Source organism: Cetorhinus maximus, chromosome 9, assembly GCF_964194155.1.
Source record: "Cetorhinus maximus chromosome 9, sCetMax3.hap1.1, whole genome shotgun sequence".
Taxonomy (NCBI): domain Eukaryota; kingdom Metazoa; phylum Chordata; class Chondrichthyes; order Lamniformes; family Cetorhinidae; genus Cetorhinus; species Cetorhinus maximus.
The window spans coordinates 103,364,059-103,390,217 of record NC_135887.1 but is presented as its reverse complement, the minus strand read 5'-3'; the positions used below and the strand labels follow the sequence as shown (position 1 = coordinate 103,390,217).

Below are 26,159 nucleotides of genomic sequence, written 5' to 3'. Positions count from 1 at the left end.
CAAGTTTACAGTTTTAATACCACCCTTGCCTAAAGTTTCAGGAACTGTTTCAATTATATCCAATCTCTCTTTTATAATTAACCAACATTCATTGGCTATAGAGTTTCCTGGTGATTAGCTGCAGATTATTGCACAGTAAATTTACAACTTTGACATCACAGTCATTAATCTTTCAGTTTAAAGGCCAACACACATCAGTGACAAGAAGGAATCTGACTCATGCAGTCAGCAAAAGAACACTGACCCAAAACACAATAACTCTTTCCTCCTATTGTAAAAGGAATGGAGTTACAATAATAAGAATAGCATCTTGGGATAATTTTACAGCAAGGTTTTGGAGACTGTCATGAACTGTTTTTTTTCCTGTAGAAAAGGACGATATTCAAACCCACTGGTTAAATTGCTGTTTTATAATCAAGCTTGGTTATCCATTATTCTCTATTTATATTGACTGTGTCAGCCTTTCACTGACCTGCTGTGCTATTCCTTTTTATTCAACAAATGGGGAGATGGTGGTGTAGTGGTAATGTCACTGAATTAATAATCCAGAGGCTCAGGCTAATGCTCTGGGAACCTGGGTTCAAATCTCCCTTGGCAGTTGGTGGAATTTAAATTCAATTAATAAAATCTGGAGTATAACACTCATCTTAGTAATGGTAACCATGAACCTATCATCAATTGTTGTAAAAACCCATCTAGTTCACTAATATTCTTTGAGGAAGGAAATCTGCCATCCTTACCTGGTCTGGCCTACATGTGACTCCAGACCCACAGCAATGTGGTTGACTCTTAACTGCCCCCTGAAATAGATAAGCAAGCCATTCATTTCAAGGGCAATTAGGGATGGGCAACAAATGCTGCCCTTGTCAGCAATGCCCACATCCTATCAAATAATAAAAAAAAACCAAATTCAGCATTCACAATACAGCATTCTAAACAATATTGAAGAATGTTAATGCTTTCTTGCAAACTACAGTTTAAGACAGATGTAATTTCATTTAGCAGATATAATTTTCCATAAATAATTTCCCTAGCTAGGTCATCGACAGCTAAGTTAAAGTATGTTTTGCAATTTCAACTCCACACCTATTCGTTAACTACATCTATATATTTTTTAAAGTTATTTAATTCAAATTTCAATTCTCTATTTACCTCAGAATTGCTTTTCAGCTAAATAGCACCCCTGGTTGAAGCTGAATTTTTGACCTCAACATCAAGCTGACAAGCAGATCACTGAAGTTGAATTTTGAAGCTTTAATAAGTTTCCTTGCTCTAAATGGTTAAGCTGACATACATTGTGCAGTGGTTCAGGCACTGTTTTTTTAAATCTCTTGAGACTTTGATTTAAATCTAGCTTGAATTGATGAAATGAGAACCTTTTTGCATTGCCATCTGTAAGGCCCCCTTTGTGAAATTATTTCATAGAATTGTATTATGTAATCATACACCACAGAAGAAGGCCTTTCGACCCAGTCCATTTGACCCATCATGTCTATGCCAATCAGTCCCATTCCCTCACTCTTTCCTCATGACCCCTGCAGACCTTTCCTTTACAAGTACACATTCTAACTGCTTCTTAAGAGTTAGTATTGAATCTGACCCTGCCACCCTTTCGGGTAGCGCATTGCAGATCGTGGCAACTAACTGGGTAAAAAAAAAATGGTTGATCTCCTCTCTGCTTCTTTTACTAATTATCTTAGTGTTTTCTGCTTACTGACCCACATGCGAATGGGAAGAGCTCTTCCTTACTTGACTGTATCAAAATTCATTTTAACTGTGAACACCTCTATTAAATCACCCCTTAACCAGCTCTGCTATAAGAAGAACAGCTTCTCCAGTCTCTCCACACATCAGGAGCCCCACTAGCTAATTTCCTCTGAACCATCTAGAAGGCATTAACATCATTCCTGAAATGTGGTGCCCAGAATTGGATATATTACGACAGATGTTTTATGAGGATTTCACGTAACTCCCCTGTTTTTGTACACTATGCCTCAATTTATAAAGCCCAGGATTGTTTAAGCTATGTTGATAGTTAAATCAACTTAAAACAGGTAATTATAGGCCTGTTAGCTTAACATCTGTTATTGGGAAAATGTTGGAGTATATTATAAAAGATGTAATGGCAGCGCATTTAGAAATACATAACCTAATCAAGCAGAGTCAGCATGGCTTCATGAAGGGGAAATCATGCCTAACAAATGTATTAGAATTCTTTGAGGAGGTAACTAGCAGGATAGATGAAGGAGAACCAGTAGATGTAATATGTTTGGATTTACAAAAGGCATTCAATAAGGTACTGCGCATCAGGCTACTTAATAAGATAAGAGCCTAAGGTGTTGGGGGTAGTATATTAGCATGGATAGAGGATTGGCTAACTAGTTAGAAGACAGAGAGTTGGGATAAAGGGGTATTTTCATGATGGCAACCTGTAACTAGTAGATTGCCACAGGGATCAGTGCAGGGGCCTCAATTATTTACAGACATAAATGACTTAGATGAGGGAAGTGAATGTACTATCATCAAGTTTGCAGATGACACAAAAATAGGTGGGAAGGCAAGTGGTGAGGATGACACAAGGAGTCTGCAGAGGGATATAGACAGGTTAAGTGAGTAGGCAAAAGCTTGCCAGATGGAGTATAATGTGGAAAAATGGGATGTTATGCACTTTGGCAGGAAGAATAGAGGAGCTGAATATTATTTAAATGGAAAAAGACTGCAGAAGGCTGTAGCACAGAGGGATTTGGGAGTCCTTGTGCATGAATCCCATAACATACAAGTTCAACAGGTAATAGGAAAGGCAAGTGGAATGTTTGCCTTTATTTCAAAGGGAATGGAGTATAAAAATAGGGAAGTCTTGCTAAAACTATACAAGGCAACTAGTTAGACCACACCTAGAATACTGTGAACAATTTTGGTCCCATTATCTAAGGAAAGATATATTGGCATTGGAGACAGTTTGGAGAAGGTTCACAAGGTTGATTTGACGGAAAAATGATTTGGATTTATGGACCAGGTCATAATTGTTAGCCATCTCCACAGTCTGTCTAGCTGTTGCAACCCTCTGGCCTTCAACATGGGTTCTAACTACTGGAGGAAGTGAATTTTTAAATTCTTCCAGGAGAATTATTTCTCTAAGAGCTTCATCCGTTGTATCTGCCTTTAATGCCTGTATCCAACAGTCAAAATTACTTTGCTTTATCCTCTCAAATTCAAGCTGTCTCAGGCTGTTTCTTTATGTTTCCAAATTTCAGCCTGTACACCACAGGGACCAACTCATAAGTACTAAGAATAGCCTTTTTTTAATGCATCATAATCCACAAAAACCTCGTCTAAAAGTGATGCATAAACTTCATGAGCTCTACCCACCAACCTACTGGAGCAATGTCCAGTTTTCTTTTGGCCACTTGATTTACTTAGCTACCTTCTCAAATGAAATAAAGGATTACTCTGCACCCCTTTCCTCAAACTTTGGAAGGGCTTGTACAAGTTTAAACATCTCCCCACTGGGCTTTGGGTTGGAGGTGGTTTTTTCATCATCATCAGGGGGAGGTGGTGGCATTTTGGTATTGTCCAGAGACCCAGGGTAATGCTCTGGGGACTGGAGTTCAAATCTCACCATGGCAGATGGTGAAATTTGAATTCAATAAAAACCTGGAATTAAAAGTCTGATGATGGCCATGAAACCATTGTCGATTGTTGTAAAGACCCATCTGGTTAATTAATGTCCTTTAGGGTAGGAAGTCTGGCCTACTTGTGAATCCAGACCAACAGCAATGTTTGCCTCTTAAATGTCCTCTGAACAAGGTTAATTAGGGATGGGCAATAAATGCTGGCTGTGCCAGTGATGTCCACATCCCATTAACGAATAGAAAAAATGTTCCCCATTTCTTTTTTAAAATTTTGTTCTCTTTTTTTAACTTTTGATGAGTGAATTAAACTTTTAAATTGATAGTGCAACCAGTGAAGTACTGGGGCTAGATACAGTGCACACTCCTCCCATCCTGATCATAACATAGATTGGGGGCTCTTACAGGATTTGAAACGTGGACAATGGGTGATTGGACGTGGTTGGACTTTTAAGCTGGTATTCCATTTCTCGTTCCTTCTCTCTTTCCCCCCTTGCTAACTTCTGTCTCTGGAGATCAAGTTCAAGCTTTTTCATTTCCATTTTCCCTGCTCTCTCTTTTTCTCATGTATCTCTTTCTTTTTCTTTTTCTGTTCTTTCTAATTCAAGTTTTTGCTGTTCCTTTGCTTTTTCAAGTTTACGTTTGTCCATTTTTTTTCATCTTCAAGCTGCTTCATTTGCAACTGAATCCTAGCTAAATCAATTGACTCACCCCCTGGAGAACGTGGTCTCTCTGGTATCCTTTCCAATCTCAAATGCTGCACTATTACCTCAACTAAGTCTCTTTACTCGCCCCTATGGTTAATTCTAACTCCAACTTATCTGCCAATCCCATTAGCTCAGCTTTGGTTACTTTATATAAACCAGTCAGGATTAAATCTTCCATCTCTAGAAAAGCCTTAGCAACTTCCAAAGCCATTTTGATTTACTAATGTATAAGAAACCTGGTATCTGTCCTTTCATCCGTTACCAATTATTACTATTCCACATCCAATCACCCGTTGTCTGCGTTTCAAATCCTGCAAGAGCCCCCAATCTATGTTATGACCGGTATGGGAGGAGTGCGCACTGTATCTAGCCCCACTAGTCCACAGGTTGCACCATTAATTTAAAAGTTAAAATTTTAATTCACTCATCAAAATGGCCAATAATTTACCTTTGCTAATGTTAGATCCAGAACAAAAGACACTTTAACAAAACTTCTTTCAATAAACTCAGAAAGTTTGATTTATTATAAAATTAAACTTCTTTTTTTAAGACAAGTTGCAAGAACTGATTAATACATAATTTGTAATCTGGAAGTGTAACCATCTCTCCCTCCTAAAATTCATTCACACACGCACAAGTGCACATACACTCTCTCTCTCTCTCTCTCTCTCTCGGGCAGTTGAAGAAAATAATTTATAAAACAAAGGCCAAAATTTGCAGGGTTTCAACACTGGTGATCTGGAGCTCCCACATGTAAAGTCAGATTGCTAGTCCCAGTAGATGCCTAAAGGTTCCCACCAACGCAGCTTTGATGTGAGAAAATAGAATCAGATCAATCCTTCTCGGGTTTCCAAAGACAGATACGTTCTGCTGTGTTGAGGACTCCTAGCTCGATACTGATAACCACTCTATTTCAGGAAAGGCAAGGAGAGTGCGAGCTGGGCAGCTTCACTTTCTCAGTTCACTCCCAACTGAGTTCAATACAAGAAGTTCAAAACATAAAGCTCCTCTGGCAGGTGATTTCCAGTAAATTACCAGGCCTTTGCCTTTAAAACTGTTTTTCTTCATCAATTACAGTGATTGCAGTTCAAGAAGCAAATGGCTGTCCCACCTCTAGTGCCATACTGGTCAGATGATTTCTTGGAAAAGGCATGTTTGTTTACATTCCAAGGTGAATTTATGATCTTTTTAAAAAAAATTCCCAAGTGTCCAAATAATGCACTGCCCTTCCAAATTTCAAAAGATAATACTGTCCTGGAAGTTATAGTTCTAACAATTGGTAATTTACCTCAGAAGTCAGGACGATTGATCGAAGGAAATTAACATTGCAAGTCAGGTGCTTTTCTGATGTTGAGGCGGAGGCACTTTGTTGGGACTAAGCAGAGAAATATGTATTCTGCATCCATCTATACTGTACTATGTCTAAGAGAGCTTAAATGTTTACAATAGGGGCTAGAAATTGGTTGGCATAATGAGGCACAGCTTCGACAGTTTATGTTTTGCATCCGTATGACAATTAGGTTTGAGACTATGTTTGAGACTTCCCAAAAGACCATCTAAAACATGCACTAGGTTCCTTACACATGTAAATGCAGGCCCAATGCCTGTTTTAGATTTCACCACAGAAACTTGGCAGCGATGAGTGGTGCAGGCATTACGTCTGACCTGCTCAGCGTTCTGCTGCAGCCTTAGCTGTGTCTGCCAACGCAAGTCTTTTTTTAAACATTTAAAAAAAAATCTTACCTTGGAGGCAGGAGATGCTCCCCCAACCCCACATTAAGCTACCATTGCCCCTCCCCACCACACTGGTTGCCCTTTGGCTCACTGCTACAATTGAAGTTCTAGGTCACCGTCTTATCAGCGATTTATGGGCATCATTACCACTTTCTGTGATGATGAATGAGTGACCTACGTCCAATTCAAGAGGTTGGGTGACTTGGCAGGGAACTTAGAGGGATGGGTGTCCCATCACATTGCTTGTGTTCTTTTCATTGGTAGAGATCACAAAGGAGGGAAATGCTATCTTAAGTAACCTTGTTGTGTTGCCCTGTGCATCCTGTACATTGTATATGCTGCAGCTACTGTAGACTGGTGATGAAGAGGATTGCTATTAAGTCCAGTGGCAGGGTGCCAATCCAATGAATTGCTCTGTCCTGGATGGCACTGAGCTTCTTGAGAGTTGTTGTGGCTATCCTCAAATTCAGTTTTGTAGATGGTGCAGAGGCTTTGAGGGATCAGCAAGTAATCCACTGATCACAGTGTACCCAGTTTATACCCTGCTTGTGTAGGCTTAGAATCATCACACAGCCCTATCTCTGTCCTTTAAGGGATAACTTGTGTTTCAGTAGAAGATGGTTGGACCAAGGAAGATTCTCTGAGGAACTCCTGCAGTGATGCCTTGGGATTTCAATGACTGGTCTCAGAAAACAGATATGGCTTTAGCCACTGGAGAGTTTTCTTTATGCCTCCCATTGACCTCTTTTGTGCTCAGACTTTGGTGCCATACTCAGCTGAATACTCCCTTGAAGATGTTAACAATGACTCTCACTAGTGCATCTGTGCCTGCATCAGTGGGCAAAATCATCCGTGCTCGCTGGCGTCGGGCGCGTTTGGTGGCCTGAGTGAACAATATGGCAAGAAGGCCAAAAATCAGTTTCAGTTTACGATCATTCACTCAGCCTGTCGATGGCAGGCCACGTTTCCCACCACTGGATGTCGGGAACCTCATTGTAATACATCAGCATATCATTAAACACCAGGCCTGTCGGAATCGTTCACCCCTGCTGGATCTCAATCACGCTGACCTGTTTCACAACAGCATATAAAGACGTGCACTTGGCCGGCTGCACTTTGAGGGGAACTTGGAGGTGTGTACACAGTAACGTTGCGGAGCACTCACCTGGGTCACCCGTTGGACTTCGAGGTTGAGGTGCATTATGGGGTGGGACCTGCGGTTGAAGGTAGCACACAAGCACGTGTGGAGTGTGTGGAGTGTGTGGGGTGGGGGGGTGGGGGTGGGGGTGGGGGTGGACGAGGGAAGCGGCCACGCATTAGGGACACCTATAAAGTGACCATTCCTCTGCAGCTGAGACAGTTCAAGCACTGCCACATTGATATGGTTGAAGTCAGGTCTCTAGCTTCTCTGCCCTCTCAAGCAACGCAGAGGCATCAAAGTGCCACCAAGTGCTCTAGAGCATTTCACCCCTCGGGCACAGACTGCAAAGTACTGCAGAGCAGTTAGACAACTGGTCACATCGAACAATCTAAAGCTGGCCATGGAGCAGTCACTGGTGGAGGTGCTCACAGCCCCTTGCAATGTCATCATCGCAGTTTGGACCGGTCTCCCCCATGGTTCAAGCTAACAGTGCAGCCTTGCAATGCAGGTTAGGAGAATGCCTGCACCTGAACTGAGCGCACAGCATGCAGTCCAATGGGCAAAGCTGTCGCTAATCGGTCAAGTGAAGTGGGCAGAGGTGGGTGGCGTTTTGGGTAGCCATGCAGTGCACTAATCTCTGGCCATCCAAGTGGTGGCCAGCACTCTCAGGGATGTGTTAAGGGGCTTTCGGGCTTAGCCAAGAGAGGTTCTTAGTGCGCCCAAGCTAACCCACATGTATCTCTCTTTCATCCTGTAGGAGGAGTACATCAGGATCATGGAGCCTAGTGAACTAGCTGTATGCCCTGTTGCGTACAGCGAGCAAAGACGGCTGAGAAGCGAGTGACTGAGGCACCTGGCTATGCAGAGGGAGGAGCAGCACCCTCTGGAAGAATGGGTGGCTGGGGCTCCTGCACACACTGCCAAAAAGCCATAGCGAGCCGTCACTGGTCTAGCTAGACCCAGGGTCTATAGATGCCGCCTTTCATTCCTTCAGATGACCAAGAACCAATGTCACCAAAGACTGCACGTGCCTAGGGAACTGGAATCCAGCAGCTACTGCAGGATTTGGTGCCACGGGGACATGGAGGGCATCCACTGCCAGTGGGCATAAAAGTGACCGTGGCACTCAATTTCTATGCCAGTGACTCCTTTCAAGGCTCCACAGGTGACCTCTGTGGGATATCACAAGCCTCCACTCACAAATGTATCCATAAAGTCATGGATGCCATCTTCACAAGGGCACACAACATTATGTATTTTGCCCAGGAGCAGGACAGGATGCAAGAGCGTTTGGATTTGCCCAGGTCTTGGGTTTCCCACAGGTGCAAGATGCTATCGACTGCACTCATGTGGCGCTCAGATCTCCGTCGCAATAAGCGGTCAACTATGTCAGCCGCGAAGGATTCCATTCACTGAATGTGCATCTGGTGTGCGACCATCAGAAATGCATCCTGCAGGTCTGTGCACGGTTTCCAGGGAGTGTCCATGACTCCTACATTCTCAGTCGGTCACAGATCCCTGACGTCTTCCAGGGTCCACAGAGGCTGCAGGGGTGGCTCCTCTCGGACAAGGGCTACCCGCAGAGGACGTGGCTGATGACACCCGTGCAGCGGCCTCAGACTGCAGGAGAGCGAAGGTGTAACGAGGCTCGTGCTGTAGCTCGCAACTTGGTGGAGCAAACCATCGGGATGCTGTAAAATAAGGTTCCAGTGCCTGGAACTTGCCCTTCACAACCTGGTGCTGCAACAGGGAGAGGAGCTAGCTGAGGAGGAGGTGGAGAAACTAGAGGTCTCTTCCGATGAGAAGGACACCAACGGGGATGAGGGTGAGGAGGTCTTTGAAGGGCGACGATGACGGGGATGAGGCACATGCACTGGTGAGATGAGACAGGTACACTCGAAAGGCCCTCATAGTTGCTAAATTTGTGGGGAATGATGATGACATGCAGTGAGGAGACACCATATATCCTCACGTTGCATCTGTGAACGTTTGACTCCAGTCCGGCTTATGGCAGCGCGAATACCCTCTGTGATAATGCTCCTGTCATGGAGGCCCTAATAGTTGCTCAATTGCAGGCAGATGATGACGACATGCAGTGAGGAAAATCCATCGATCTTCACATAGCCGCTGAGAATGTCTGACTCCTGTCTGGCCAAAGGCAGCTCGCTTGCGTTCTGCCTATCATGGGTCATATCATGGAGACGCAGCCATGAAACTTTAGACGCATCTGATCCTTTGTCCACCTTCAGCACCTGAGCCCTTTAGCAGCACAGCATCAGTGGTCACAGATGCTGAAGAGATAGGGGCCAGCCCCATATCAAAGGTGCTGAGAGCACAAAGAGAGAATGAGAGAATTCTATGATGCCTGCCCACATCATTCTGGCAGCAATGACAAGCACCATCAAGATGCAGGCATCACTAATGAGTCCAGGGAGTGTGAAGCTGGACCATCACTTTGGTCTGATGGCTGCACAAAGCACAGGGAAGAGGCCCTGGACTGAGACACCTGCCTTTATCTTGTGTAGAAAGGTTTCACATCTGAGTGACATGAACACTGCTCATCAGAACATGGAGCCATAGGCAGGGAGACATTTTTGGGAGTTTATTTACAATAGTGAACATTATGTGCAAGTGATTAACACCCATGCCCATGCTGTGAAACTACATCTTCTTAACCTTCCTAACCCTGCCGTTACACCTTGGTGCTCCCCGGCTATCCACAGCGGAGGTGGAGGCAGCCTGCTGACTGCGACACCCTGTCGCAGACATCACAAGGTGTGATGACCTTGGTGGGTGTCCTCTGGAGGGCCAAGACCTGGAGGGCTCCGGCCTGCTTTCGGGGTCCTGCTGTATGGCAGTGGCACCTTCCTTGGCCTGTGGAGCTGGAGCTGCTGAGGTCACAGGAAGAGGGGATTCAGATGGGCTGGACACTCCCAGGGTCACCTGGATGGATGGCCCCTGGGGGGTACATCTGCTGATCCTCCTCACTGTGGGTGCCCGATGGCCCCTGGCTGACTCCTTGAGGAGAAGGGTTGGCTGGAGTGAGATTGAGCTGCCCTGCATCCGTCTCGCATACACATTGTTGGAGACCAACAATGGCGTCAGCAATGGAGTTGAGCCTACACAGCAGTGCAGGATGTGCTGGATCAAGGTCTCTTTGGCGGCTGCCATCCTACCAGTGTTGACTTTGGTGCGTTAGCATGCCTGGGCTATCACCTCAGCCAACAAACAGCATCCAGTGGATTCGGCTGTTCGCTTTTTGCATCTGTTTCTTGTCTCCATTGTGCCTTGCAATCTGAGGAGTACAGTGGACATCCCTTTCCTGATATTTCTGAGCTTGCCTTTGCAGCTCCAGCAGCTGTGATATGACTGAGTCCAGAGGTTAATCATCTGACTCGGACTCAGCAGATTTCTGGTCTCCAGCAGTCCTCCGAGTGCTGAGGACCTGGGAAATCCCTGCTGCCGCCTGCTATGGATCAGACAGTATGACGTGCTCACAAGATTGTGATCCCGAGGCTACTCTAAAGCTAGGTCCCACCGAAGTGTGTCTCTCTGTGCTGGTGAAGGGTGTGGATGAGCGCTGTGACAGGACTTCAAGGAGGGTGCCTTTGGATTCCTCTTCAGAAGTTTCTCCGGGCCTTGATTGGAAGCTCTGGGTCATGGACTCCGTCGGCTGTTTCCCAGATGTGCCTGCTAAAGCAAAGGGAGATAATTAGCGCAAGGTAGTGGCCTGTGAAACAGGACACATCATTCACAGCATGGTTGTCTGATAGATGGTGTGCTGCTGGATCCTCACTTGATAGAGCAGCGCTGACCGCAGTCTCCGCACAGGAACAGTCCAGATCCTCACCGGCCAGCTAGAGAGCTCTGTTTTCAAAGTCCGTGAATAGAGATGGAGAGATTGTAAGCAGGACGCCTGCCAGGCCAGATGAAAAGTATGCCTGGCATGTGTGAGTGGTGAGTGGTCCGATGGATGGGATGAGGACAATGATGGTGAGTGTGAGAGAGTGAATGGTGATGTCCCTTGAACTGGCAGTGAGTGAGGGTTTGTGAGTGTGAGAGTTGGGGGTGTTAAGAAGAGTGATTTATCCTGGCAGAAGGGAGGAGATAATTCATCGTCTTGCAGCACTGGATGACTGTCCTCTTTTGAAGGTCATTGGCGCTGACCACCGCTGCCACCTCCTCCAAAGCCGGATTAGCGAGATTACTGCCCATCTGGTGGCAGGAGCGGGGGTAGAGGACAACACGGTGAGTCTCCACTGTGTCCAAAAGGCGCCCGAGGGACGCATCATTGCACCTGGGGGCTGCAGTCTTTTTGCCTTTCAGGGCCATGTCTCCTTTGCAGCAGGCGTGGGCTGGAAGCACTGAGAGGTGAGCGTGCGGCTGGACTTTAAATATGGCGCCTGGCGTGATGAAATGGCGGGGTGATGGCGGGTGGGCGAATGAGGACCCACCCAACATGGAAATGGCGTGTTTCCCGGGAATGCATAATTAATGCAGTGGATTTGGGACGATGCGGTGTTAAAATCCGCCTTTGCAGCCGGCAGGTAAAACATCGTTTTAACTGCCCGCTACCGCACTTAGTACAAGTCTGGGATGATTCTGCCCTGTGTCTGGGTCAGGCCTGTGAGGAGGTCTGGTGCTGTGTATTTCTGGAAGAACCTGAACTAAAGTTGCTGAAAACATTATTGGTATTTAGGTGTGCTTGGTGGAAATATGGATTACTCCTTTTGTCAGTTTACTGATGATTAGTAGGGGGCTCATAGGGCAATAATTGACCTGGTTAGATTTATCTTGAGTTTTGTGGATAGGACATACATGGGCAATCTTTCACATTGTTGAATAGTCGCCAGTGTCGAACTGTACTGGAACAGCTTGGTTAGGGCAGCAACTAGCTCCAGGTGCAAGTGCCCTACAGTCAGAGTATTGTTAAATAATAACACAAACATCAGGTAATTTGAAAAAAAATTCATTCACAGGATGTGGGCATCACTGGCAAGGCCAGCATTTGTTGTCCATCACTAATGCCCTTGAGAAGGTGGTGGTGAGCCAGGTTCTTAAACCACTGCAGTCCATTTGGTGTTGCTACCCCCACAGTGCTGTTAGGAAGGGAGTTCCAGGGTTTTTACCCAGCGACAGTGAAGGAACAGTGATATAGTTCAAAGTCCGGATGGTGTGTTGCTTGGAGGAGAACTAATAGATAGTGGTGTTTTCACGCATTTGCGGACCTTGTCCTTTAGGGTTTGGTTGTAGGTTTAGAAGGTGTTGTCGAAGGAGGCTTGGCGAGTTGCTACAGTGGATCTTGTACATGGCACATATTGCTGCCACTGTGTACCAGTGGTAGAGGAAATTAATGTTCAAGATGGTGACTGGTTGTCCATCAATTGTGCTACTTTGGCCTGGATGGTGTTGAGTTTCTTTGGTGTTGTTGGTGCTGCACTCAACCAGCCAAGTGGGGAGTATTCCATCATACTCCTGACTTGTGCCTGTAGATGGTGGACAGGCTTTCAGGAGTCAGGAGATGAGTTACTTGCCTCAGAATTCCCAGCTTCTGACCTGCTCTTGTAACCAGAGTATTTATATGGCTGGTCTCATTAAATTTCTGGACAATGGTAACCCCAAGGACATTGTTGATTCAATGATGGTAATGCCATTGAATATCAAGGGGAGATGGCTAGATTCTCTCTTGTTGGAAATGGTCATTGCCTAGCACGTGTATGGTGCAAGTGCTACTTGAATTGAACATCGCTGAGTATTAAATGTTACTTACCATTCATATCGTTGGTTATTGAATGTCTCCAGCTGTCTTTCCATAACATTCCTATCCTCAGATACTCCTGCTAACTTATATCACTTCATATCACCCACAAGATTAGATGTTCTTCTTATAATGTGTTTGTCAAGGTCAGAAGTAAAAGTTAGAAACTGAAGGGGACCTGGAACTGGTCTTGGGGGATATCGCTGATCACCATTGATTACCATCTTCTGTTTCTCTCTTTAAAGCCTATTAACATTCCAATTTGTAACTGCATCTTGAATCCCATGAGATTTGATTTAAGTCATAAATCTTCCGTCTCTCCCCTTCTTATTCAGTTCCACAAGATTCCAATATTCTCCTCATTATAAATGTGAAGTTAGCAGCCCTTTTCAAGAATTATGCATCAAACTTTTATGAAGATTGCACATTACATTAGCCTTCTAACAGACCTTAGATGCTATACCAATGTTCAGTGAGCTTCACAAAGTTTTCCACCATGGAAATATTGGTGCCCGTCATGCCCATTTTATTACTAAGTCATATTTAGCCCAATCTGCACCTTAATGACCTTTTGTCACTAGCTCCAATTTAGATGTCGACTTCAAACATATATGGTATTAGCTGTTAATTCACATTATTGTGTTTGTCTTATCTGACCACTCTTGTTAGAAGAATAGTCTTTATATTAATTTCCCAGCTTTCGCACATTTGACCAAATGATGGGAGTTATGTAATCAGAATACCTTTTGATTAAATGTGCTTTTCAATATTGAGGCAACTGATGCCATCTATGACATACCTTCTATGCATTTTGGAGGTCTAGCTGTACCTGTTGCTGCTTGACTGATTTGTTAGCTATTATTGAGTTCATTATGCTCCCATTCTATTTCTTTTGAAAGCTATAATGGACACTTTGGCAACTTTGATATCTTGACAAATTTCTGGCCAAATTTTACAGCAGTAGGTTCAGGAAATCTTTGGGTGGGGTTGGCTTGGTCCTGATCTTGATCACTGTTATTCTCACATTCAACTAAATTCTGATTTCCAATGTTTCATCTGTTCATATTCAGTACCTAGAACAACAGTTTTGTTTATTTAACACAATAAATCATAAATCCCTGCACAATTGGCATTTACATTTTATTTTTATATTCATTAAGATTCCATGAGTGCAACTCTTCCAAAAATGTCTAATGAATCAGGATATAGAAGCAAACCAGACATTCTCTGCTTGACAAACTATATGTAACAATAACAAAAGCGTTATTTCTTGATGAATAGGAATATGAAGGCCTGCTGAATGTAATATACAGACCACAGGTTTGCCTAATAACAGGTACATGAATGTGAGAGCAGCATTTCAAGGCTGCGAATTCTTCTGCACTGTTGCGTGGAACCTAATTTCAATCAGAAAAAAGGGTCATAATTGGCATCTGGGTTTGTCTCAGGAGCACCTTAGATATTTGATTATTTTTGAAAAAGGGTTTAAGTTGTTCCAGAGACATGGTTTGTTCAGAGAACCTCTGTTTAACAGATCCATAGAGATAATTAACATACTGACTGAAATTCTTATGGCAGAAAGCTTGATTTGTGCTTGGAACTAGAGCCAAGAACTTGCAATAAAACCATAAGATAAAAGCAAAAAAACTGCAGATGCTGGAAATCCAAAACAAAAACAAAAATAAAAATACCTGGAAAAACTCAGTAGGTCTGACAGCATCTGCGGAGAGGAATACAGTTAACGTTTCGAGTCCGTATGACTCTTCAACAGAGCTAAGGAAAAATGTTTTCCTTAGTTCTGCTGAAGAGTCATACGGACCCGAAATGTTAACTGTGTTCCTCTCCGCAGATGCTGCCAGACCTGCTGAGTTTTTCCAGGTATTTTTATTTTTGCAATAAAACCATAGTCCATTGGGAAGCTTCCTTGTTTCTGGCGACATTGAGGTTTTGGGTGGGGGGAGGGGGGGCAGTGGTGTGGTGCTTGTGTGGTGCGGGATGGGTACATGACCATGGGCATATCCAGTGAATATGTCTATGGCAAGTTTCCAAGCTTCCCCATAAAATTTCACTCAGCTGGCCTCCTGATAGGCCCAATTGAACCTATGCCCACTTATGGCAGGAGTGGGTTCCATTACCAGCCTAGTGAAGGAGACGGCGGCATTGTGGTAATGTCACTGGACTATTAAGCCAGAGGCCCAGGCTAATGCTCTAGGGACATGTATTTCAATCCCACCACGGCAGCTGGTGGAATTTGAATTAAATTGATAAATCTGGAGTATAAAGCTTGGCTCAGTTATGGTGACCATGACAACTATCATCGATTGTTGTAAATACTGATCTGTTATCCTTACACTGTCTGGCCTACATGTGACTCCAGAATCACAGGAATGCGGTTGACTCTTAACTGCCCTCTGAAATGGCCTAGCAAGCCACTCAGTTCAATGCAATTAGGGATTGGCAACAAACGCTGGCCTTGCCACTGATGCCCACATCCCATTCGTGAAAGAATTTATGAATTCTTACTATTCATGAATGATTAACAAAAAAGTTCCAACCTTTACTAAGGTAAGCCAATTGACCTCCTTCTCAATCATCAAAAAATTTCTTTCAGCATTTTTATCCAGTTTCTGTTGTAATGGCTGTGACTATCAGTGCTTTCCATCTGGGATAGGCCACAATGTCAAGCCCTTGAATTTATACTGACAGAATAGGACCCACCTCACAGTTTCAGGGTCACTTTTTTATTCATGCAGCGTATTTATGAGTAAGGAAACTCAAAAAATAAGCTCCTCTACTTGATTAGGCATTGAGTTCTATGCTCCAGTTGTTATGCTCCAATCCCTTGTTGAACAGGCTGTAAGGGAACTTATTTGTCATTGTCATAGCTAGGCATAGACACTTTCTGTGATGAGGTTATTATCCTTGAAAGCTGTCTACGAGCGTCTCTACATGACCTATATTCAAATTACTTAAAAGAGACATTTCATTGGAAACCTTTTAGTTGATCTTCACTATCATAAATTGATGCAGAGCAACTTATTTTGTTTATTGTATCTGAGTAAACTGATTCCTGCAGTTCATGTACATTATTTATATCCCATTGTGTTAGGTAATGCGAGCCCACCAAATGACTGGATTACTGTTACATTTTCAATCATTATAGCTCTCTTCCAAGGAAAAAACCCTTCCCTTCAAATCTACCTTAACTTCACACTTTTCAAATTTCTCTGTTTTCACATTTTTGCTTTGCAAAGCTTTTGAGGATAAGAAGTAAAACAAAACTGCAAGTGCTAGAAATCTGAAGAAAGAGCAGAAAATGTTTTTGTTAAACATTTTGGGATATTATTTTACATGATGAATCTCAAATGAATGTAAGTTTTTGTACTTCAAACACTGTACATTGTGCCCAGCCAGAGTTTGCAAAAAAGGAAATAGAAATGACAGTTTATAAAAATTACCACATTTGTAGAGAATCTTTTTCTAAACTGGGAAATGAAAGAATTATTAAGGTATCATGGGGTGGTAAAGGTCAAGTGGAAACAGCATCTTCAGGGTCATGTTTGGACTTCGACATGGAGCTCAGGGTCTCTGCAACATCAACTAGCCATTCTCATTTAAAGGCTGCAATTTAAACCCAATCCATCCAGTGGAAAGCGAGCAGGAGGAAAGTTAAAGGCAAAAAGATTAGGCATCCCCTTCCTTGAAGTCACTTTCACCTTGTCCATTCCCGAATTTCAGACCACCATGAAAAGGACCCCAAAGTTGATCTGGCCACCTACCAGAGTTTGACAGGCTGTAAAAATTTTCACTACTTCCTGAGGACCTCCTACATGTTAGAGTCATAGAATGATACAGCAGAGAAAGGGTCCATTCAGTCCATTGAGCTTGTGTTGGCTCTTATAGAGTTATTCAATTAGTCCCATTCCCTGCTCTTTCCCCATACATTGTAATTTGTTTTCCTTTCAAGTATTTATCCAATTTTCTTTTGAATGTTACTAATAAATCTGCTTCCACCACCCTTTCAGGCTGTGCATTCCAGATCACAACGCAATTTGTAAACAAAAATCCTCATTTTACCTCTAGTTCTTTTGATAATCACCTTTAATCTGGTTAGAAACCCTTCTACTGGAAACAGTTTCTCCTTATTTATTCTATCAAAACCATATATGATTTTGAACATGAACATGATGTAAAATCTCTCAACTTCCCCTGCTCTAGGGAGTACACCCCCAGCTTCTCTTGCTCTCCACATAACTGAAATCCCTCATCTCTGGTATCAGTCTAGTAAATCACTTCTGCAAATACTCTAAGACCTTGACATCCTTTCTAAAGTGCAGTGCCCAGAAATGAACTCAATTTTCCATCAATGTTTTATGAAGGATTAGCATAACTCCCATGCTTTTGTACTCTATTCCTCTATTAATAAAGCCAAGGATCCCATTTGTTTTTAATAGCCTTCTCAACATGTCCTCTTACCTTCAAAGATTCATGTAAAAACACCACAGGTCTTTGTTCCTACACTTATCTTAAAATTTTATCATTTTGTTTATATTGCCTCTCATTGTTCCTACTAAAATGTATCACTTCCCATTTCTCTGTGATGAAATCTATCTGCCATATTTCTCCCTATTTAATCAGTCTGTGTATGTCCTCTTGAAGTCTGTTGCAAGTTTATCACTTGTAAATTTTGAATTATGTCCTGTGTAACCAAGCTTCCTATGTGGTCCCTAATTGGCCCTTCCTTAAGATTACCCTACTAATTATTTTTATGTTTATAAAATACTTCTGAATTTCTTTCCGTGTTAGTTGCTAATCTATTCTCAAACTATCCCTTTGCCTTTCTTATGCCCTTTTTTAGATCTCTTTTTGTACTTCCTATATTCAGTTTGATTCTCCATTATATTGTGAACCTTTTTGCCTCATTTTAAGTTCTATATATGTCGTCATCAAGGGGGTGTCTAGTTTTGGATGTTGTTCCCTTCCCCCCCATGCAAGTGTTTCTACTCTGTCCCTGGACCATCTTCTTTTTGAAGGTCTCCCATTTTCAATGACTATTTTGCCAGCAGTTTCCGATTCCAATCTACCTTTTCAATTTGCTGAAGTTAGCTCTCCTCTGGTTAAGTATTTTTACATTACAGCACTGTGGGTGCACCTACACCACCTGGCCTGCAGTGGTTCAAGAAGGCAGCTCACCACCGACTTCTCAAGCGCAATTAGGGATGGGCAAGAAATGCTGGCCTAGCTAGCGACGCCTACACCCGTGAAAGAATAAAAAAAGACCTGTTTGCCCTTTGTCCTTTTCCATAGCTATTCTAAACCTGACGATATCACGATTACTGTTCCACAAATCGTCAATTTTTGCACTTCATTCCTCAGAACTAGATCTAAAACTGGTTCCTTGCCCATTGGGCTGGAAATACACTGAGCATGAAAGTCCTCATATTTCTATTTCAGGAAGTTCTCTCCTTCTTTGCCCTTCACACTGTTACTCTCCCAGTCTATATTAGGATAATTGAAATTCCCTATTATCGCTACCTCGTAGTTCTTGCATCTTTCTGTAACTTGTCAGCAAACTTGCTCCTTTATCTTCTTGCTATTATTTGGTGGCCAATATTTTACACCCAGCAGTGAAATATCTCCTCTATCATTCCTTAATTCTAACCAAATAGATTCTAACTTGACTCCTCAATGACATCAACCCCTCCACTGCTATAACAGGTTATTTGATCAATGCTGCCACCCTTCCCTCCTTTTCTTCTCCATTATCTTTCCTGGATTCCTTGTAGCCAACAAATGCAGCAAGCCACATTGAACAATTGATTATCTGCACAGTTTAAATTCTTCGCTGCTGAAGTCATACCTAACATAAACGAAGACGGTTGCGGTTGTCAGACCAATCATTTCAGCCTCACGTCAGCTGCAGTGGTTCCTCAGGGTAGTGTCCTAGGCTGTACCATCTTCAGCTGCTTCATCAATGATCTCCCCTCTATCATAAGGTCAAACTCAGAACATAGCAACTTGCCCAGGGGAAGACCGGAGGTGGCACAGCTGCAGAAGCTCTCCAAGCACCAGTAATGACAATATGAACTGCCAGTTCTGTGGATGTCCATCCCAATCTTGCATTGGGCTGTTCAGTCATGAAAGGATCCTCGGAAGATGATCGAATCATTTACAGCTTGGACGTACTTGAACGCTGAGGAGCCTACCACAGGCCCACCAGCAGAGGTTGCATACTTCAATGCATGTTGATAAAATAATTTGAAACAAAAATTAGAAATCATTTACCTTATAAATCTGAGCAATTATGCTGTCAACACATACTGATATGTGTATAATTATGGTAATCTGTAAACTAAAATGTGCTTTCCAAAGTGCAGTCGCATAACACAAATGCACTTTATCACTCACTCACTGTGAAGTGGCCCTTCATAAATTGTAGTAAACAACCTGTTTGTATTAGAACACTGCAGTAACTGTTTCAGTATACAAAAATTTGTTGAAATGCTGCAGAGGATCATCTAGCATTTCTCTTATTTGTTTGTGAATTTTAAATATTCTGTTCGAAGACTAGCTATCTAAAATAGATTTTCCTCTTGTACAGCTAAGAAGGGTGTAAAGCATAGCTGGAATCAGCAGGAAACACCGAGTTGTTTTTCTCAATTCTATTGAGATTTTAAAATTTATTCTGATTTTATATTTTGTAAACCACCTGTGGATAAATTGCTCCAGATTTCTTTTCAAATGTCTGCTATATCCATGTTTAATAATTTATGAAATATTTAACCTGGCTAAATTTATTTTAACCGGTTAAGCTTTCAAGACTGAAATTTATGCTTAATTTGTGAAAATACAAGAAGAAAACAGCCAAAGCCAAGAAAAGGTTTCCTTAGTTCCCTCAGGAATTGCCAAGCTAATATCAAACTGTACCTTGGACACTGCTGCTATAGGATCTATATTGTCCCCTTCAGTGGCATTCTCACTGCATTAGGACTTAACACCTCCCTGAATAACCCAGCACTAACCTCAGTTTAATTCAAATTTAAAGCCTTGCGGTATTCCCATTTCTGATTAGCTGCTGGAAGAGAGAGTGGCGGGTTGAGTGGAGGGTTTGTGAATTAAATGACTGAAAGCAACTTGCTGACAGCACCAAGATATTAAAAGGCCTGGGCCTTGGCAGAAGTTGTCTTTTACACTAAAGGGCAGAAGAGGTCCCTAATCTGCTGAGAAGCTAGGTCTCAAGGTCTGATGGGCTCCGCTTTAAAAGATTGCATGCTTCTCTCATATATATATATAGCTATAATATATATAAATATAATATATGTTTTATATAATATATGTTATACATATATATATATATTTTATATATATATATATACACACACGAACAACAGATAATAAACCATGATGTGCAGCAAATAGCAGGTTGGATGGAGGTGCCTGTTCCATCATTCATCTGTGGCACCATGATGGTTAGCTTCACAATATTGCAGGCCATCCTGAAGCGGGTAATAACTCCACGTTGATTGGCAGTGGAAGCGTCCATCACGGAAGCCTTTAACTGGATGTTCAGACTGTAGAGAGCTGCAGTACCATATTGGGGAAGGTTCTCTTCATCACTGGTCTTGCAAAGGAGATTCTGAATCCTCAAAAGGAGGTCTGAAATATTTTTAGATAGTTAAACACAGCCTCTTACAAATGCATCACAAGTTTTAATTTCTATTAGCTTCTGGGAGACAGGGAGGCACCCTCCATCCATGTTATTTTAGAGAGGAATAGTGATAGTATTTGTATTCCAAGTAATTGATAATGTAAAGCAATAGATTTTGTTTAGTCCCTGATCTAGATTTACAAGCCATCACTGTCTAACAGTAGTGACAAATATGCCCTAGCAGCCTGTGATCTTAGGAGTATTTATTACACTTGCTTATCGCCCTTAAAAACTGTATGGAAAGAATTTTTCGGAATGAGTACTAAAGGACTCATTGCTTACAAAGGCCAATTAAAGCAATTAAATTTAAGGGCAAAATGTTTTGTATTGCGGGCTAATGCATTGTTCATTCAAATATTCATTTCACTTGAATGAAATCGGAGTTGCTGGAAAGCCTACTGTGAAGCTGAAGTTTTATTTAAAGGTGATACACTGCAAATTGTTTCCCATATTTTAGTTCTATACTCACGATGGGAAATGCGATCAATGCTCTAATAGCACTGAACCTGACAGAAGAAAGACAGAAAGGGCAGAAAATGGAGGTCCATGTTGTCAATAGCATGGCAGACATTCAAGTCCGATCATTCTGTTACATAGCAAGTCTCCTGTCTCAATTGCCTTGTAATGGCAGTAGAGATGTGCCCTTGTTGGTTGAGGTTTAGCATGGAGGCAGTGAAAACGTAGCCATAATTCGGGAAAACCTCCAATCAACATATGATATTCATACTGTGCTGTCCAGGGTGGTCAAAGTCAACATGGACCTCACTTTTCATTATTCAGGCCCCTCCCAGACTTGGGAACATTTATATCATTGGCATGCCTGATGCCCACAAATTTATCAAGGAAGTCACAAATATATTGTACAGTAAGGTCAATGACTTAATCACCTTGTCATAGAACAGCAACAACACAACAAGCAATCCTACAGTACAGTTGGCTTTCCCAATGGTAAGGGGGTCAACTGACTACCCCCATGATCCCATAAAAGTCAGGCTACAGCATCCTATATGATCCAAAAAAGAATTTTACTCACTTCACAATGATATATGACTACCAGAACAGTATTGTGCCAATCAAGGATAACTTTCCCAGAAGCTCTCGCTGTGCACTCATGTCAAGCTGTTATCTGTTCCATTTTTATTTTAAGGTGAATGAAAAATGGTTCTCTCTGCAGCAGCTATTGCCATTATACCCATGTGCCAGGCAGAGGCAAAATGCAGATACAGCAAAATTAATGCAACAGGCAGAATTATTACTGAATTTAACATTTGGATTTCAAAATGCCTGTCAATTTCTCTTCCCGCACCTTACTGCAGATTTTTCAGGATAATTCGCATCTGCTGCATGTGCCACATCTTCATGCTGAGGCCTCTACATGCAGATTAATGATTAGGCTGGCAAAGCCATACTAAATAAGAGGGTGAATGGGCCAGAGAATAATTAGCAAAAGGATCAACAATGCAGCATGGAAAACTGCTGTGCTAGGCACTAATACCAGGATCTGTGCTTCATCATTTGCATTTAAAAAAAAATAAAAGACAAGGGGACAAACCAACTCTATAAATTAACAAGCCCAAGCCACTTTCATGCTAAGTTCTTCCAAAAATATCGATTGCCATTTTATAATTGGAAATCTGCCAATGTTGTACCCAATGACAAATACACACACAACATAATTTTCAACTCCCACACAGTGCCTTTTCTTCCCTCACTGTCGTGCATGATGTTGGTATTTTGAGCTGGCACAATGCTGCCCCTTGGTGGCTCTGCTTTGATTCAAAAACAACACTATCTTTTTTTAAGTGATTCTTTAGTGGGACGATTAAGTGTGCTGGTTGGCAGTAGGGATTCTGCTGAGATCCTGGTGGTCCTAGACTTCCTAGCTCAGTATTTTGTGGGAACCCCGCATCAAAGTCAACCAAGGGGCTATGGCCCTGCTTTGTTGCCGTGCTGTTTTGGTGGAGTGGAGTATTACCGTCAGTCCCAATGTTAGTGAGCAATGAGCAAACATCTCTGCTTCCTACTGATTCAGCTGCTTTGAAATGCCTTCTAAATAACTTATTGAGATCTTCTTCCTTTCGATTTGCAGGCCTGCTATGTGGGAGGATACAGCTTGAATTTAAACTTTGAGCAAAAACAAAATGTTATGCAAATGTTTCTGAATAGCACATGATTTGCATTTTCTAAGCTTAGTATTTCAAAATGACAATATTTTTTAGTATGCTTTAATGAAGTCTATTTGTATACAAACTTGACTTGTGATTTCCCGAAACAAACAAATCATTGTGACATGTCCATTGGGTTTTAATTATAGTCGGCATTATTGTGTTATTATGTTTGAAATTTCTAACCTATGCCATAATGGGGAGTGGTCTGTCAAAATGCTACTTTTTGGCTAAACCCAATGTAAAAAGGATTAAATTCATGGCACAGTAGGGCTGAGAGATGTATCGGGATAAAGGTTAGGAGTTTCTGCTAGGTTGCATTGGTAATCTTAGTGCAATCTTTCGGAAATCAGCCAAATCAGTGCAAAAATATCATTGAATTTTAAGTGCAAATTGCACTCAGTGCAAGTCGTGTTTCTGTGATCTTTTGCACTACTTTTTAAAAAAATTGCTGTAGAAACTGGCTCCTGGCACAAAACTGACTAAGCCCTCAAATCAAACTAAGCTTACACTATTTGCAGGCTTTCAAAGAGGCTTCAAATTAAACTGTTCTTCATTGGCATGAGGAAATGAATAGCCATGTTTGAAAAGCTTCTAAATTTGATTTCTGAATTTATGAAGAAACTGATTACTACACATCAATGTAACTAATCATACTTTTTCAAAGTCATTTTCAGTTAATTAAAACTCGGTTACTCACGTGGCAGACTGACATTCTAAATAAAAATGCCTTCTTTTTTGTTAAACCCATTTTCTACTATATCAATAAAACTGCACCAAGTTAGATATGTCAAGGATAATTTAAATACCAATTAAAAAAAAATATTTTCTATAGCACTGCCTGAGTGTGCTGACTCAGCAGATGTTATGTTTGATGACATGCTAATGAGTTTGAGTGGAAATTTGAGAGAAAAAACTCTTCTGAAAATTAGCATAATCTTGAATGCAAATTGCGCCTGGATCACTGATTATGTCCAGGAAGGAAGCCATTAGCAAACCAGTGTGATTTAGTCATTAGTTTCACATTATATTGCATAAAGATACTATGTTGCTGCTTCTCTCCCTTCCCCTTGGCCACCCGGCTGAACTTTCTGCCAGGCAACCTCTAGCCCTGAACCTGCATCTTTCTCTCGTTTATCCTCTATCTCTCTTTGTGCTTTCTCTGAGCTCATCTTGTTCGTTAGCCACGCCTCTGTTTCCTTTGGCCCAATCCCACTAAACTGCTGACCAGCCAAATTTCCTTCCTGGCCTGCATGCTAGATGATACTGGAAATGATTCCTTCTCCTCAGGCATTGTCACCTCAAAAAGTGACCTGAACCCCTCTGTCCTGGTAAACTACTGCCCCAACCTCTCCAAAGTATTTGAATGTGTTTCTTCCCAAATCTGGCCCCGTCTCTCCCTCAACTCAATGTTTGAATTTATATGTTTTAGTTCCTACCACAGCCCTGAACCTGCTCTAACCAATGTCACAAATGATATCCTTTGTGACTATATCCATAGTGCAGCATCCCTTCTCCTCTTCTTTCTAGCCTTTGGCCACACCATCCTCCTCCAAGACATCTCTTCCAAGGTCCAGCTCAATATGACTACTCTCACTTTGTTTCACTATTACTTATCCAATTGTAGTTCGAGCATATCCCACAATGGCATCTCTTGCCAGCCCCACACTGTTACCCCCAGATCTTCCAATGATCTGTCCTTGGCCCTTTCTCTTAACTACATGCTATCCCCCAGCGACACCATCAGTTGATAATGGGGTCAGCTTCCAAATGTATACTGGTGATATCAAGCTCCACCTGCATACCATCTTTCTCAACACCTCCACTGTGTTGTCTGACAGCCTGTCCCGCATCCAGTCTTGGGTGAGCTGCAATTTCCACCAATTAACTACTAGGATTGGATCAGATCCATCATTTTTGGCTGCTTCCACAAAGACTGCACACTTATCACCAATTCCACCCACATCCCTCATCAGCCATTACCTTGGGCTGAACCATAACATTTGCCATGGTGTCTTTTTGAACCCAGAGCTGAGCTACACAACCTCTCTATCACAACAACCACCCACTTCCAACTCTCTAACACCAACTGCCTCTTCCCCTATCTCTGCATATCCTTTGTTGAAAGCCTCATTCATGCCTTTGTCACCTTCAAACTTGATCATTTCAACACTTTCGTGGCCTCTGTTAACTTCATCTCATTCAAACCTCTGCTGCTGCTATCCAATTTTGCCCTATCCTGTCCTAAACTATTCTGTCCTGTCCTGTCCTACTCTATTCTATCCTATCCTACATCAAGTCCCATTCATCTATTGCCTCTGTTCCTGCTGCCCTACATTGGCTCCCGATCTCCTAAAGTTTTCAATCTAAAATTCTCATTCATGCATTTGCCTATCTTTGTAACCTCACTTAGACCTATAAATCCCTCCAGACTCTCTACTCCTCTGATTCTAACTTCTAGAATCCCCTCCCTCCACAATCCTTACCCAATTGGCAGTCACCAGGGCCCCATATTTTGGAATTCCTTGTCTAAACCCCTCCAGCTGTCCACCACCTTCTCTCCCTTCAGGCCTCCCTTAAAACACAACTCTCTGGCAAAGCTTTTGCTCACTCCTAATTATCTCCCTCTTTGCTTTGATATCCATTTTTGCCTGATGCAGCCTTTTTGAAGTGCCTTGGAAATCTTTTCTCCATTGTTTATTTGCAAGTTGTTAACAGCTTTCTGACCTATAACATCTGATGAAAATGTTTAAGTGTATTTCATCTTGTAGGCAGGGAATTTATACCAGGTTTTATGTGGTATCAAATAAAGGTTGGAATAAAGGTCAATATTGTTGTTATTAATGTTAAATTTGGGATAGTAAACTTGATTAAACTTGAGTTTAACTTGTAATTAGGCTATAGTAATGGAATAAATGTAATACATGGCTGCTTTGTGCCTTTTTCAAGATATTCTTTCATGCCCTCTGATTATAAAAGAGGAATGTGGTTTGAAATATTCATTTCCTCATTAGTTAAAACCTATTAAAACTGTTCCACTGTTTTGCTTTTTCTCTGAATTACTTCCCTCTGCTTTATTCTTATTTCTGCTCTTCCGGTCTCTCCTTATCTCTCTCTCTCTGTTTTATCCAAATATTTCACACAGCAGTGCAAGAAGCCGAACATGAGGATGTAAAGGTTGTAACAGATGTGCAAGTTCCAAAGCCTTCTAAAAAATCAAAGTCCTCAGCTGCAGGTTCACAAGCTGCCAGCCTCAAGAAGGAGAAAAGGGGTAAACAGAAAGGTCAGCTGGTTACACTAGAACTGCATGCAGACCA

At 42.2% G+C, this 26,159-nt stretch overlaps 1 protein-coding gene across 3 annotated transcripts in view; it reads left to right on the top strand.

Annotated features, from left to right (window-relative positions):
• The window catches only part of tub (TUB bipartite transcription factor), a 275,702-nt gene that overhangs the window by 150,221 nt on the left and 99,322 nt on the right, over window positions 1-26,159 (top strand). For 2 of the 3 annotated variants that reach the window (XM_078549224.1, XM_078549223.1), the window contains exon 4: window positions 25,988-26,125. The exons of the other annotated variant lie outside the window; for it this stretch is intronic. In XM_078549224.1, the coding sequence (XP_078405350.1) occupies window positions 25,988-26,125 (138 nt within the window). The remainder of the gene's footprint in view (window positions 1-25,987; window positions 26,126-26,159) is intronic. 3 annotated transcript variants of the gene reach the window in all.